General features: G+C 39.6%; 1 protein-coding gene across 7 annotated transcripts in view; it reads right to left on the bottom strand.

The window, feature by feature from the left end:
- MAGI1 (membrane associated guanylate kinase, WW and PDZ domain containing 1) overlaps positions 1–14,280 on the bottom strand; it is a 671,948-nt gene that overhangs the window by 17,344 nt on the left and 640,324 nt on the right. For 2 of the 7 annotated variants that reach the window (XM_090283881.1, XM_090283882.1), the window contains exons 15-19: positions 11,400–11,483; positions 8,551–8,642; positions 6,305–6,497; positions 3,574–3,864; positions 477–680 (exon numbers count right to left, since the gene is read on the bottom strand). In XM_090283881.1, coding sequence (XP_090140007.1) covers positions 477–680; positions 3,574–3,864; positions 6,305–6,497; positions 8,551–8,642; positions 11,400–11,483 — 864 coding nt within the window. The remainder of the gene's footprint in view (positions 1–476; positions 681–3,573; positions 3,865–6,304; positions 6,498–8,550; positions 8,643–11,399; positions 11,484–14,280) is intronic. The other 5 variants (XM_090283876.1, XM_090283880.1, XM_090283883.1 and 2 more) reach the window with 4 other exon arrangements.

Here is a 14,280-nt window from a genome sequence, read left to right as displayed (position 1 = left end):
AGATATAGTCACTTATTCTGAAAAAAGAAAAAATACCACTACTGGCTCTGCATTGTAATTATGTGGATTTTGTGATGTCACCATATACAGTTAAATTTTAATGATTGTTTAAAGAAAAATCCTTAGTGATTTCCCGACAGAATATCAGGAGATCTTTACCACCTGTATTCAAACTATTCTATTGTTTTAAAGAGAAGAGGACCAAAACCAAAATCAACTGGGGAAAGTTGAAGATTTTCTGAAATCCTTATATCTGCAGCAAGACAGGTATTAAGGGCTAGAAGATTAAGTAGAGGGTGAGGTAAGATTTAGTAACAATAGCTCACATTTGTTTGATGGGTATGCTCGGTTAGGGATGGACAAGGCTGCCTCTGAATCAACATTATTCAATTACATGAACACTAATGATAAAGAGATTGAGACAGAGACACAGGAAAAAGAGATACAGTGAGAGAGACACAAAAGGTATACTTTACCATCCCCAGGAATGATGCGGAGTGTAACTGTGTTTCCTGCTTCTTTGATTAGGTTGACAATGTCTGAATGGGACTTGTTGGTGATGGAACATCCATTTACCGCCAAGATCCGGTCTCCTACTTTCAGCTTGCCACATCGGTCAGCAGGGCTCCCCTCAATAATCCGACCTATTTTGTGAGGCATAGCCACACATGCATTGCCTGCTTTGATATTGAGTTTTAATTTTTTTTTAAGTTACGTGGGAATATAGTACAGGGAGGAGAAAAAGGGTTGAAAAGGGAAAGAGAAGGTTAAGTGTTAATTAATTAAAGCATTAAGCAAATGTTATTAAAGGAGAGCTCTGCGCCAATGGTTAAAACACTGGCAACACTTAGGGTGTCCATGTAAGAAGCTACTGCCCCAACCTGCAGTTCTTTCCTGATTCCAAATGAGAAGAAAACCCCAGTGCCCCTTCTTAAATCAATTATAAAACTTGGGATACTTAGCAAGTTCAAAGATTCTAAAGAGCCCCAAGATAACTTGCCAGTGGCTTATTTTGGGACTCCAAATATGAAACCCAGAGCTGGGATGGATACTTTTATGTGTTTTGTGTTCACGTCACTTCACTTTTACCAGCTGTTGTTTAAGCTTCTGCCAATGTTTCGTTATTTCTCCATTTAGAAAAATAATCACTGGGAGTCTGGTGAGGCATGAGAGTCCGCTAGCAGCAAAAATTTCATCTGAAAACACCTACTAGATTAACACTTCAATTTCCTGCCTTCTATCCAGGGTGATGAAAGCTTTAGAAAAACTAGGGATGAGTCAAGAAAGCCCCCAAACTTAACACCCATTTCGGCTTTTATGACCCTTGATCAATCAGCCTATCTTGTGTGATTTCAGGGTAGGGCCCAAATGGCTCATGAATTCTGAAATCATCCTCCATCCTCATGAAAATCTTCTCAAAGGAATATGAAAATCTAGTACATACTCATGCTGAGGACAGTGATCCAAAGTTGGGTTCAAATCATTCCTCAACACTTTCTCTTTAATCTTTTCCTTTCACATTATCAGTTACTACTTATCTACAATATGAAAAACCAGGAAGAGTGCATTTGAAGAGGCAGGTTTATTGTGCTCTTTGAGGGATTACATATCTCAGCTACGAGCATTGTCAACTTCTAGAGAGAAGTGGAAAACTGGCTTTGAAGTCTGACATCAAGTTTTCAGCTAATAGTATGTTTAGTTTCAACGTTTTTCATGCACTTTCACCTATTGTGGGAATTTGTCTTCCTGGGACTGTGAAGACAGTTATGGAGTTGAGCCACCTTTTGGAAAGGGTAACAAAATTAACATGGGAGACACTGAAACTGAGTAGGGTCTTCCAGCATAATTTGGACATTGAGGATAAAATGTGTGGGAAAATAAGCGGGAATTCCTTTGATTTTCAGCATATTTGCCTGAGCTTGTATTATTAGATGTAACATTATGGCAAAAAAAATTCTTTTTAAAGGAAGTTAAACAGTTATTTATTTCCCCTGAATCTAACAAGAAGGTGTGGTGGAAAGTTTCATGCTCAAATTCAAGGTCTTTAGTCCATCTCCAAGGACAACCCACATGAGAAAGGGATCAAACAGCAGGTATGAGGAAAGCTCTGCATAGGTTGGAATAGAAGTCTCATGTAAGGTATTAGGTAAAGTTTAATTCATTCATTGTAAGAGCCAGAGAAAAACAATCGAGGACCAATGGTGAGTGAAGACATTCAATATTCATTAAATAACACATAGCCTCCTACCTCCTGTCATACCTGCTACTTCCTTCTAAAAAGTGAAACTGACAATTCTGAAATCCTGAGAACATCCACGGGTGCATGGGGATAGTAAAAATGTGCATCTTAAGTTTTACTTGGGAGTTCTCACCCCCTTGCTTTTCTTTTTCTTTTTAAATTAAGCAAAAGAGTCTCCAAAGTTAATTTTAAAAACAAAAAAATCTTTGCCTTGATGTCTTGTCACCCATCCATGGATTATTAAAGTAGTTCACAAAAGCAACGTTAGTAATGGGTGTTTGTTACTGTAGCCACACATGCACACACCTGCTGACTCACTGTCTCCTTGTGGACAAGCCTTAGAGACAATGGCTTTAGCAGGAAGCAACAAGAGGCAAGGGAGTTCTATAGAAGCAGGAAGCTAAAGGATGAAACACATAGCTGAGCCCAGCCAGCAAGTGCCCTGGGCCACTGGTCTTTAGACCCCTTGTGGATAAGCCACTTGGGGATAGGGCTTAGGTACATTTCAAAGCCTGCACAGCCCTTCCAGCCTCCCATCATATTCCATATTAATCAACAAACGTGCTTGGGGACTAGTAAATGACTTTTTATTTGATGAAGAATGTGGATCATTCTTGGTATACATATTTATAATTCATTCAGCTGGAAACAGATGCATAGTCTAGTAGTTCCTGGAATCATCTGGTTTCCTATTTGTCTCTGCAGGTGCACCCAGCATAGTTAATCATTTGAGAGGGTGACAATTGAGTTTCTCTGTACTCTTCTAAAAACCCTAACACATGGATGAGATAGGAAAATAAACCTTGCTAGAATTCAAGGGCAATGAAGAGAAATGACCCTCAGATTTCAATTAGATTCTTAACCAGGTAAAAGTAAAAAATATTATTTAAAATTAAAGTTAAAAACTTCATATGGGGACAGAGTAGAGAAAGGACACAGTGGAAAGGGCATTTCGTATAATATTCTTACTCCTTACACCTCTAATTTTTCCTAAGCATACTTTTTATAACCATATGCTTCTTTTAAAAAACTCTTAGACTTTCTGATGCTACTGCTATAATGATATCCCACCCAAGACCTTGCAAAAGGCTTTCCCCGGCAAGAATTTCTCACTCTCTATACTGTTCTTCCAATTTCATGTATGCTTTAGGTTATATGCATATGAACAGGCATTCAGAGTGGAAGCTAACCAGTTACAAAAAATGATCCCAACCTTCAGGAGGGGTAAGGCTACCAAATAAACTGCACCCCAATTAAGACTGTAATTACCTGAGACAAAAAGCAGAGAAGCATTTTTGTTAATGAGGTACTGGGGAAGAACTGCCAGCACTCACCGAAGGTGGTGCCTGCCTCAGGCCGGCTCACTGATGACACGATGACGAAGCCGAAGCCCTCGCTGTCCCCGCGCCGGATCTCCACGTCATAGGGCTGCAGTGCGCTCACCACACCACTGCCGCCACCGCCGCCACTGCCGATGCCGCTGGTGCTGCCGCTGCCTGAGCTCACCGTGTTCAGGGAGTTCTGGCTGCCCTGCGGGGTGCGTTTGTCCTCGGTCAGGGAGGCGGGCTGCGTGCTGCTGTGGTGGGAAGAGGCAGGCGAGGGCACCTCCGTCTCTGCTTTCGGACCTATGCAAGACATGCGCCTCTCAGGTACCTGGCCGGGTCCGAAGCATGCCCGCCACCCTTCTTCCCCAACTGCACGTGGGCAAGAGGTCAGGAGGTTAACGTGGCCTCACAGAACCCAGACACAAGAATTTCAAACAGTTTCTCAGGAAAAGTATTTACTGATATGACCCATGGAAAAATGGCAAAAAGGACAGCCAAATCGTGTCTCATTTACAGCACACAAATGCATCAATATCCACATCCAGACTCCAGCTGCAGCCCTCTGAAGTGTCCCCTGTGCACAAATCAAAGGCAAACCTAGAGGAAGGGGTAGGTGTGGCCCACACCTAGGATGACCCCCATCCTTGCTTCAGAGATGTGACCATGGTGACACATTCATATTGCCATTCCCAACAAGTCTCAGTGCTAACTCAGCTTTCTAGTTTCTGCTTTTGAATTTGCCATCAGGCAAGAGATTGTAAATTCACAGTACCATCGCGGTTGCCATCCTGTGGGGATTCTGACAACACCTGTCAGAGGTATACTTTGTAGCTTCCAGATGTCAATTATCTACTCGGATTACACACCTGGATACATCAGTTTCTCTCAGAATTCCAGTTTTATAAAATCCCAGTTTGATTGCTTTGTCAGGTGACAGGGTAGAACACTTCTAAATTACCACAATAGTTGATGGAACCAATTTATGTTTCATGCCAAAATCAAAATTTGTACACACCTTTTGGATAAGACTGTATTTATTCAAGAAATCTTCTCCTTTCATAGATTCCTTTTTTATTGTAGTAAAATATAGAAACAAAATTTATCCTTTTAAGTATTTTTAAGTACAGTTTAGTGGCATTAAGTACAGTCACACCATTGTGCAACCATCACCATCATCACCATCATCTCTAGAACTTTGTCATCACCTTCCAAAACTGAAACTCTGAACCCATTAACTATTTCGATCTCCCCCAGTCCCTGGCAACCACCATTCTACTTTATGACTCTATAAATCTGACTACCCTAGGTACCACAAGAAAATTGAATTATATAACATGTGTACTATTGTTACTAGTTTCATGGTTTCTTCATAGATTTAATATATTTTTGACCCAGAGCTAAAAACCCAAAATGTTTAAGGTTTTAAAAGTAATTCTGAAATAAGCAAAAATCACATTCTCTACTATTTTCACTTGGACTTGTGAAGTCAAAAAGTTTTCATCATATCTCAAAAGCCACTTCTGACTGACTGCTATTCGTGGCATGGTATATACATATGTGTGTGTGTGTGTGTGTGTGTGTGTGTGTGTATTTTTGCACAGGGAACGGGGAACAGTGACTTCCGGTCCTCCTTGTGGGCCCATAGGAGTCCTCTGTGACATGGTATATTATGTGCAGAAAGATGTTGAGACTACAAATGAGCTCCAGGGACCTAACTGATTAACACCGTTTTCCATAGCTGCAGTAGGCAGGACTCTCACACTGGAATCTGATATCTTTGTTCTGTAATTAATTTTTTTTGACAAGGTGCCAGTTGATTTTATCTGATAAGTATTTGTTTGACTAATATTAAAACTACAGGGAATTCATACTGTTTCATATCATACTTCTTCAGTAATTCAACTGATACAACACTCAATCTGCTTCTACTGCCTTCTGGGTTCTGTCTTGAATATCTGGAGGTGGGGGCTGCAGACAAAGATTACCCATCAACAGCGTGCTTTCAGGAAGCTGGTGAATGAATGGCAAGGACTGACACATGATGAGCTATTACCAACTGGCAGATTCTGATACAGAGGTAAACCCTGATTCACAAGAATGACAAGAAGGGAATGCTAAAATCTGGAGGAATTTGGAAGAAGGAGGGACTATCTGAGGGTGTCACAGAGAAGGTTATACTTGAGTTGGGCCTGAAAGGATATATAGTATTTTGAGAACTCAAGTACTTTGAAGCTTGTGGGAAGAAGGAATCAAGTATGATCTAGAACTAGGCAGCTGTACACCATTCTTGAAGAGGGGAAAAAATCTTGCTTTAATACATATGACTCAACAATAGAGTAACTTTTTTTATGAGCTTACTTTGTGGTGCAAACCTAATTTTTCTTCTCTGAATTTGACGTTACAATTCTCCTGTCATAATGACCCCTTTTGTTGAAAGTTATCATCAAATGAAGAAGACAACTATGTTTTAGTTGTAAAGGTGTTGGGGGAAGTAATATATTCTCAACTAACCTTCTTCTGGAAGTCTTTGCTGAACAGGTACTAATGGCACATTGAACTATTTTTGAATGACAGTAGTTTTGCAAAGTGTGAGACAAGCAAACCATTTGGAAATTCTGAGCTTAGTCACATTTGTAAACATTTGCTAACATAGGTGCTTGAGGAGGCAGACACAGAAAGGGGTCCTTTTCTGTGCATGAAGTGACAATGCACTGTCTGAAGGGATGAATGAGAAACATACCCGAAAATACCACTTTACGCCGCACTGTGAGGTTGACATGGCCTTGCTTGGCGGCTTGCTGCATAAGCTGGACCACAAGCTGGTGTGATTTTCCAATTACTGGTGTTCCATCCACACAGATTAATTCATCCCCAGACCTCAGGCGGCCATCCGTATCAGCAGCACCCAGTGGCACAATGTGACCAATATAAATCTGTTGAGTAATTGGATGATGGATAAAACGTTGACCTTTTGGTTTGCTATTACAGTATACTGACAGCCTTCGCCTCTCCGAGAACATTTTAATCCATTCATTCATTCATGTCTGCATCCACGCCACAAACATTTACTGAGTGTCCACTGGGTACCAGGCATTGTGCTAGGTGCTACAACAGTTTTTACATGGTGGAAAAAATAACTTTTTCTTATTTGGTTCCTTGACACTAATCTATGGTGATGATTCCCTTTTTCTTCTTTTCAGAAATAAATCACTTTATTACTTTCATTTGTAAAATCCTTTCTCCTTTTCTACCCACCTAAGAACCCTCCTTTCAGAAAATTCTGCTAATTATAGCAGTAATACTACTTTCTTTAAAATCCAGCACTGTGCTTTGCAGTAGTGAATGCACAATAAATACTGTTAAATGAAGGAATGAATCAAGCAAAGTCTGGTCTGACATCCCTATTTCTGTACTACCAGCACCTCCATCCAAGCAGTCTTTATTTAGTATCTTGCTGTTGTATTTACCACCCACTAAACTTTAGTTAAAATATTTGTGCTTTCCTTGCCTTCTCACTAGGTAATGATGCATGAGCTATAGACTTTACAAAGAACTTTGACAAAAGAGAGGTTAAAAATATGGACTCTGGAATCAGACCCTTTCCAGTCCTTCTATTTATTAATTCTTGATCTTGGGGGAGTTAATTAATCTTTTTTGTGTCTTCATTTGCTGATTTGAAACATGGGGACAAATACATGCATTTGAAGGATAAATGAGGGAATGTGTTAAAAGCCTTGGGCATAGCATCTGCACAGAGTAAGCACCCAATAAATAATAGCTGTTTTTATTATGAGGAGGGAATTAATACTTTTCTTTAGTTCTATTTCGCCCTTTCAAAAGGATTCTGTGATGTAATACTGAGTTTATTCTAAAGATAAGGCTCAGAGAGGTTAAATGTCTCCTGATCCTTGTTTAGGATTCTTTCTCTTCTTTTGTATAGACAGGGGTCCTATTTTCTCTAATCTCTCATGATGCCTTGTGAAGTGCTCTCCTGCCTGGTGCTACTCAATCAATATACAAAGGCGGCTACCTGCTGGCAGATCTAACAGAATTGGCCAGAGGATCACGCCATTGTTTTTTTAATTGATACCAATTCCTATTTTGCTTTTTGGTTTCATTTTCTTTAGTGGGCAGCTTCAGGTGTAGTAGCTCCCGCTTTTCACATATGTGAACACAAACTTTTAAGAAAGGATCTTGTGAACCGAGAGTCCTTATGACTTCGATTAAATTTAGCTTTAAATCTTAGCTCTAGAAATCATCTCTCTGTGTCTTTACCCCTCAGAGACTTAGCCTTTCCCCCAGGTGATCAGCAGCCCGAGGCAGCAGAAGACAGGAGCCTGGACCTGACTAATGGTTACAAGATCTGGACCTCTGGCAGGATAAAGATAACATCTCAACCTAGGACTTACAACCTACCACGTATGTTATGTTTCAGCTCCTGACCCCTAAGGCGGAACAACACCCTGGCTACTTTCCCATGAGACTGAACAGAGGGGCACCGGAACAGACCTCAGAGCTGTCGTCAAAACCTAAAGAAATGATTTACTACCCTACCTCACCTCCCACCAATCAGCTCCCAGAATGACCCTGAACCCCTAACTCATGGTAGCTTGTGATTTTTCCCTGTAAACTGTAACCTATATGCCATCAGGGAATTCGGGCTTTTGAGCATTGGCTTCCCATTTCCTGGGTGGCACCATTCATGATAAAATACCTAGCCTTTCTCTACTGTAATTTTTGGTGTCTAGTGTTTGGCTCTGCCAGACTGGGGTGGACTAACTCCTTCTGTTCTGTAACACTAGTCTCTTCCCTCAAGACAAAAAAAAGCTCCACAAGACCTAAGGAAAACTTCCACTGCCTGAGATGAAGCAGTCAGTGTTATACGCAGCAGGACTCCAATCTTGGTTGAGTTGTCACTGCTGCCAGTTTGCTTTGAAGTCTTAGAGAAGAGAACTGAGAAGCGGGGAGGGGAGACAAAAGACTCACAGGTTCCCCTGGTTCATTTCCACCAAGAATCCTAAATCCAAATCCAGTCTCTTTTCTCCAGAGGAAGATGTCCTGTTCTTGGTAATCTGGACCTAGAGAGGGGAGAAGGAAGAGAGATTACTTTTCTGATAAAAGCAATCACATCCCTAAGGTTACACAGTTACAGGACCAACACTGATGGTGCTGAGCAGGTGACAATTTTCTAACACAGACAAGGCAACAACATAATCTGGACGTGTGAAATAACAGAGGATGTTGGGTGAAAGTGAACAGTGGGAGTAGTCATTGAGCCCTAAGTTTTTTCAAAAGACTAATTACTGTTCAATAATTCCTAATCAAGCCCAAGTCATTATCCCTGACTAAGCCAGAAATCAGGATTAATTGCTCTCCCAACCACTGTGACAAGGGGACTTAATTAAAATCATCATGTGCCACACCACACCATGGATGCCCATGTCCAAGAAGAGAGATGCTGAGTCAGAGCGACCTCTGAAGTAGGGGCTGGCTCGTCAGATTGAGAAGGCCTATTAAGTCACCTGATGCTATAGCAACTAAAAAATATAAATAAACAGCTTGCAGTAAAGAGTGTTCCCTTAAAAAAAATCATTTGTTTCTCTTTTGAAATAATCAAATCAGCAATTCCAGTAATTTGATTTGGTAGATCATCTTTGCCAAAAAATAGTCAGTTTTAAACATCCTAATATTTCCAAATTTACAAAGTTTACTATGATTTCAGTGCTATTGCCAAAAAGTAGCCAGCTTTCCATACCTTAAGATGAATGGTGACAACAAAATTGTTCTATATCAAAATGACTGACTGCTTTACTCCAGAATTTGCCTATAGTGTTTCAATATTCAAAGTACTAGTTTGTTATCCAATAATTTGACATTTCACTTTTAAAACTAAATAGTTCAGGGTTTTAAAATAAAAAAAAACTCATTATAAAAATAAAAGTAATTTTCATAAAAACATGCTCACTGCACATGAAATTGTTCTACATATCACTGTTACTTAACCAAGGTAATAAAAAGGGTTATTTCTATTTAATTCTTATTTAATATTTTAATATATAGTGTTTTGTAGGCTGTAAAATGATATACGTATCTTGTATTTAAAGAGAAGAAATACAGTTTAGTGGCAGTGAATCTTAAAAAGAGATTTTCAAATACTGTTCTGCATACCTTTTGGTTTATTTAATTAATTGAATTTTGTGCTGAAGCAGTGTGCTGGCTCAAAAATTTAACTCTCATCTCCTCCAATTCTGTACAAGTACAATAGAACAGGGAAGAAGAAGGCAGTGTTTACATTTCAAGCTAGTGAGAGATGTCCCTCTTTAGTGATTCACCTTGAACGTACAGTGAATGAATGTGCTGAGAAAGAAGCAGCTAAATAAACAGGTAAGAACATGTCAGAGAGGTTTGAATCTGATATTTTGCTTGAGCTATCTTAATGCCATGGCTTTCAACCATGCTTTTTATCCAACACTTTTTTATTATAATTGCTGTGGCTAAGCTGTAAGACACCATGGGACATGGAGTTAGGCTACATCATAGCACTCCCATAAACATGATTTGAGAGGGATATTTTCTTGAGCACACCAAGGTAACAATATTTTCTTTCTGTTTGAGTAGCTGACTAAAGGGTATTTACTGTAATGTACTCATTGAAACAACAAATTAAATCAAGTTGGGTCTCCGTCTTTGGTTCACTCAAGTGGAAGATTATCACCAAAACAGGCATGGGGCTTTCCAAGCAGCACCAGAGGCCTGGCAGAGTCTGCTCTGAGTCCACAGAGCCTTTCTGTGAACAAGAAAAGGGCCTCTGTAGGGTCTGCAGCCCAGACTCATTTTTCTCCGCATCATTTAACACAGGAACATGTGCTCATCCTACAATGACACCAAATGTAGCAAGTTTTTGCCTTATATTGCTCGTTTAGATGTAAGCTAGCATGGTATGGGTAGTTGTGGCCAATAGACTTAGGCTTATTATTCACGTTAGTCCATAGGAAAGTGGCAAATTTATTAAAAGAGCTTCCTCTTGAAAAACAAGATGCCCAATGACACCAAGAATGTTGAGGACTTCAATGATGAGCCAGGAAAACAGAGACACAAACATAATACACCGACACACAGAGATATTGCAAAGAAAGTCTTTTGGCACCTTAACTTTGGCATTTCAAAAATTATACTCTTCTTCCACCAACCAAATGCCAGGTACACAAGTACTTTGGTGCTAAATTGGTGCTGCCACATAAAGAATTACAGAATTTCTCTCTTCTGCATCTTTGGCTGCCAGGGCCACTAAGGTTTCTAAACTATTCCCTTAACATGGTTTGTTCTCTTCTCTATTTCAGGCAGATTCTATTATAATTACATTTTTAGGAGGTAGCAGGGTAGAATCACCTTTCTGACGTTTTTATCACTTTGTTTTTCTTTTCAGTGAGGCTAAATCAAAAAGAGTTAAGAAAACTTTGTCCAGCTTTCTTCACTTTTAAGCCCTTGCATAGGAGACACTCTCAGTAGTTAATCACTTTTGGTAAGGCAAGCAACAACTCAATAAAGCAGTCAAAAGACTTCCTTTGATAATTAGAAAGAATGGAATCACCAGGTTTGCAGAGAAACCTCCTGGTGTCTCCATTACTACAGGACACACATTTTCAGACTTAGCAAAAACATGCCCATCACTTTTTATTCCATCTTTTATTTGGTCTTTGCCTCATCAACAAGAATAGCAAAACATTTTTGTTCATGGCATTTTTCTTTCTGAGTTTCTCCCCAGCCCTCCAGATCAATGGGAACATCAAACAGGATGGATATAATGAAGAAAAAAGTTTTCAGTGAATCCTTACTCTGACATTCTCCAAAACTCGTGGAATTGATTTCTCTCTCTTTTTCACCCTTGCTCAATCCCGATGCTGGCGAAGGTGACATAGCTGGAATATTAATGTCACAATTTTGCAAAGCTTAATGTATGTGCTTTCTCTTAGTTCACGTTAATTTAGTTTTGATTGATAAGAAACGTGCACTTAAGCTTTCACAGTAAAGGTCACAGCTGCTATGAAGTTTAAAAGACTACAGTTTGCTTCTGCTTTATTTTTTTTTTTTTCATGGTGCTTTTCTTGTCAAAAAGCTGGAATTTACAACTGTACTGTTGAGAATTTCATAGAACTCCCATTACCATCTTAGACTCTTCATATTTAATTAAACCCCAAAGTACACATTCTTGTATGACCTTGTTTTAATCATGTCATTAACTTTAGAATTGACTAACCACTTACTTCCTTTTAAAAAAAGTAAGTGTATTTTTTTAACTACCATACTATGGCACTTATTTATACCTGATGGAATTCATTCTTGGGCTAATTCCTGTTCAGATTAATTCTATGCAGTTCAACCAGAAGAGTTTTTTATTTAGAAGCACATATCATCAGATCTGGCCAAGGTCTGAACACACAAACAAATAAGAACTGTCATAATAGCTCTTAAAATCTAGAAGTTCACACAAGCTCCTTAAACCCACTTTGATAAAGGAGCCAATTCACCAATTCCAAATTTGTAAGCATGTCTCTCCCGAGCAGTGCAGGTTTACCTTGGTTAATATGACAGTTTTGACATTTTTCTTATCAAACTATTTTGTGAACAGGCAAAATTTCAACTGGAAGTTTTAGACTTTCTTTTATAGTAAACACTAGTGGATACAAGCTGGTCCTGAACAATAACTACTAAGATTGCATCAATGTCATTTTTACAAACATGCACACAACAGGTATGGTACCTGGAGAAAATACAAAACTGGCAATGTGGCTTGTATAAGACTTCCAACTTGCCTTTGTTTTTAATTAAACATTTAAGTCATTCAAAGGGATTTATTAACACATCTGCAATTCCAGATTGATTCATTTGACACTGCTATTTTGACAGATGGCCATATCAAGAATACGGTATTTTGCACAGAAGTTAGACCATGTGAAGGAATTGGATCAGACTGTATTAATCTTCACATTGTCCTTCAGAATAAAATGAAATATAAAGAAAATATATTTTCCCCTACAAGGGGGCATAAATTAAGGGTTCACTGAAGGTACTATGACTGACTTCAATTCTCCTATTCTTCTTAGAGCACTTTGCTCACTGTAATGTCTTGGGAGGAAGGGCAGCAAATCACATGTTAGGCTACATATTTTTTTTTTCCCTTCTTAAAACAAGATAAAAAATGACCAAGGGAATGGCAGAAACTTATTGGGGATGAAGGAAAATATTAATTAAAAGAGAAGCTTGGTGTAGGTTCTGTCACAGGTACCTTGAAAAGTAGAAAATCTGTGAGAGAGTCAGAATAATTATCATTGGGGGAAAAGTCTCATCGTTATTCTCACTTAATAGCAAGGAAGAAATCAAAGTGAGTCTTAACATCAATCACATTGCTACAAACAATCAATTACTGAGCCTCCAATCACTAAAAAGAAAAGGCTTCTCATTTGTGCTGCTGGGTCCTATCACTTCAGATGGTGAAGACAGTAAAGACACAAAACTGGCCCCATCCCAGAGGTTTTGGTCTGCCTGCCCCATGAGCAATTCTGATGCTTAAAGCAAGCTGGCTGTGGCAAGATTCTCATTGTTTGGGGAATGGGATGAAAACATTTAAAAAAACTGGATTAAATATCAAATTCTGAAGAAATTTTGCTTCCATCAAGGTAAAAATGGCATTTGAGCTGCAGCCTCCTGTTACCTGGATGCATTAGCATTGCCTATCAATTGTGATGTCCCTGCCAGCGCTTCAGAATACAGTTTATTGTATCATGAAAAGATTCTTACATGGAAATCTCAGTCCTAAATGTGCGCTGTATTGAGAAAAGCAGAGGCATGGTCCATAAAGCAGTATTTCAACATCAATGAGAGTTGGGCCATTGATTGGAGAAGCCACATGGTTAAACAGAAATGTGAAGAGAATGTTAAAACATTCCTCCTTGGGAAACATTTCTTCAATGAACTTTCTACAGTCAGTGAGAAGACACAGTGAGAACAGACTCCAGGTTCATACTCAGTCACTACTGCCTACGAGATATGTTCCAAAAGGAACAGTCAGGGTTACTCTAGGGGTCTTTCTAGTCCACGGGCTAAATAAATCCCTTCTCAAATAATGGGGCTTTTGTCATCCTAGAGAATCCTTAGCCAAAACAGTTGACTTAATTCCATGCACTGTTATAAGAAAAAGGCAATGGTATTTCTCTCTTGAGGAAAATGATGGAGGGACCCCTGAGTGACTTCTAAAATTTGATAGTCAGCTAGACTCCAACCTACTTTGTGCCACGTAACTGCTGAAATGCACCCAGCAGTGTGGCCAACTTTCCTTCTCAGACAGGGATGCTGGCCTCACTCCTGTTTTATTTGGGTCACAGAGGAGCTGCTTTAGCCAGCAAAGAAAATGCTGAGGGGGTGGGGTGGGGACTGGGGCACTCCCACCGCTCTACCTCCTCCGTGCCTCATACTCCAGGGGCCTCTGCCTCTGAGTTAGCACACTGTGCTAAAAAAGGATGGATGGGCAAAAAAATTCTCTTTTCCCTTCCAGTTTTAATCAGACACTTCACTAAACGCTTCCTCCATCCATACACATTCTCTCCTATCCCAGGCCAACAAGAGAAAATGAAGTACATGACCTCCATAGCAGCTTCATCCTGACCAATCATCCTCAGGAGAAAAGGTCAGCAATAGCAACAGCCAAAAAAGGGTCCA

This window comes from Furipterus horrens, unplaced genomic scaffold, assembly GCF_987537825.1.
Source record: "Furipterus horrens unplaced genomic scaffold, mFurHor1.1.pri manual_scaffold_7, whole genome shotgun sequence".
Taxonomy (NCBI): Eukaryota; Metazoa; Chordata; class Mammalia; order Chiroptera; family Furipteridae; genus Furipterus; species Furipterus horrens.
The sequence above is the reverse complement of the archived record's forward strand: the minus strand, read 5'-3'. Positions and strand labels throughout refer to the sequence as shown.